Consider the following 1,992-nt stretch of genomic DNA (forward strand, 5'->3'; position numbering starts at 1 on the left):
AAAAACATCAACAACATCAACAAGAACATCAAAAACAAAATCGACAACAACCTCATCAAAATGATGTCATCAACAACAACAGCGTAAACAACACAAATATCAACAACAACATTAAAAACATTAACAAAAATAACAAACAACAACGACAAAGACATTAAAGACACGAAGATAATGTCATCATCAACATCTGAAATCGAGTAAATCACCCAACCAATCACAATCTAGCAAGTCAACCAACCAATCACAAACGACCAAATCAACCAGCCAATCAGAGTAGAGTAAATCAACCGGCCAATCACAAACGAGAAAATAAACAAAATGGCGAACGGTGACGTCATAAACTTCAACAGGTACCCGAGCGCCATGCTGGACGAGAGTGAGATGAAAACATTGGATATCGCAATGTCATGTGACCCGGATCGCTCCAGCCACTATTCTCACCACAACCACCACCACCACCATCACCACCACCACCACTTACAGCAGCAGCAGCAGCAACAATCGAATCACGTGATTCCAAATAACCTGATGACAACAACGACCACAATCACTCCGTCGTCGACAGCCGCGACTTCAGAATCGTGCGACTCGAAATCCCGAAGAAGCCAATGCTTGGCCACATCCGGTGTCATCGTAACCGGAAATGGATGCGAAGGCGGACCCGGAAACGGAAGTAGCGTTGGGAGGAACGCCTGGAGGAGTGTGGTGGGAGGCTGCAGACGACTGAAGGAGAGATGCCAGCAGGATGACGACCACACAAACAGTTTTCTTTCCATCTGCAGTCGGGTCTTCCTCGTCGTCGTCAATTTCTTTTTTCTGGTTTGTTTGGCTCCGTAGTTTTTTTTAAATATTAAATCAACTTTTAAATTTTTCATTCCCCATTTTAAAATGTGAATTAGTTTGACTTTGAATAATTCGATTTTTATTTTCTTTATAGAGTAAAGAATTTTTTTTACAATGCGTGGGTGGGGGCCAGTTACTATTTCTACTACTATTTCATTGATATTAATGAAAAAATATTACTAATAATAACATATTATTGTTATTATTATTTTTATTATTTATATTATTATTATTTTATTCAAATACTCTGTTTTAATTTTGTCCAAGGAAATTTTCTTCATTGCCTTTTCATAGAGCCTTTGGGAACGTTTTTTTGCTCGAATGTTAAAAGTTTCTTTCTGTCGAAAGATGGCAGTTCCCAAATTATTAAATGCAGCTGTGTGCGAGTGTTTGTGTGTGTGTGTGTGAAAAAGAGAAGGTGTGTGTGCGCGTGCGTGTGCGTGTGTGTTTTATCAATGTATGTATGTATGTTTTTGTTGACGCGTTTGTATGTGTGATACTGTGTATACATATTTGTTTTTTGTTTTTGTGTGCGTGTGTTTGTGCGTGTGTGCGTGTGTATGCGTACGTATGTATGTAGATAAATGTATGTATGTATGTATATGTACACAATAATACAGTACAGAATGCCAAATCACACACACACATACACACACATACATACACACACACACACACATATGGTATGGACTCGACTCACTGCACGGATCTTATGTTCAATATTACCTCTCGGAGTATTGCACAAAAGAATAAAAATAAGAAGTATATACATATATAATGCATACATACAAACATACCTAGATACATACATACAAACATACCTAGATACATACATACATACACAGATGAATGTATAAATACGCTTATTTTATTTGCGTACATACAACGTACACAACTAGCACTGTGTACATTCGCACATCTTTTAATGCAGCGGATAGCAAAAAGACATTTTGTTTGTATGCGTGTTGTTTGTATGTGTGTGTATGTTTTTGTATATCTGAGTGAGTGTGTATGCGTTTGTTTATTTGCATGCATGTATGTATGTTTGTATGTATGTGTGTATATATGTATGTAATGTTTGTTTGTAGGAAATGTTTGTTTGTATGTATGTTTGTATGCCGGCAACCATGAATATTTAAATAAATTGAT

At 37.1% G+C, this 1,992-nt stretch overlaps 1 protein-coding gene across 1 annotated transcript; it reads left to right on the forward strand.

The window, feature by feature from the left end:
- Positions 1 to 318: 318 nt before the first annotated feature.
- HELRODRAFT_166468 (hypothetical protein) lies at positions 319 to 837 on the forward strand (the record flags this gene model as incomplete). The annotated part of the gene is made up of 1 exon (XM_009011718.1): positions 319 to 837. The coding sequence occupies one exon, from the start codon at positions 319 to 321 to the stop codon at positions 835 to 837; it is 519 nt and encodes a 172-aa protein (XP_009009966.1).
- Positions 838 to 1,992: the final 1,155 nt, after the last annotated feature.

This window comes from Helobdella robusta (assembly GCF_000326865.2).
Source record: "Helobdella robusta unplaced genomic scaffold HELROscaffold_10, whole genome shotgun sequence".
In the NCBI taxonomy this organism is placed as follows: Eukaryota; Metazoa; Annelida; class Clitellata; order Rhynchobdellida; family Glossiphoniidae; genus Helobdella; species Helobdella robusta.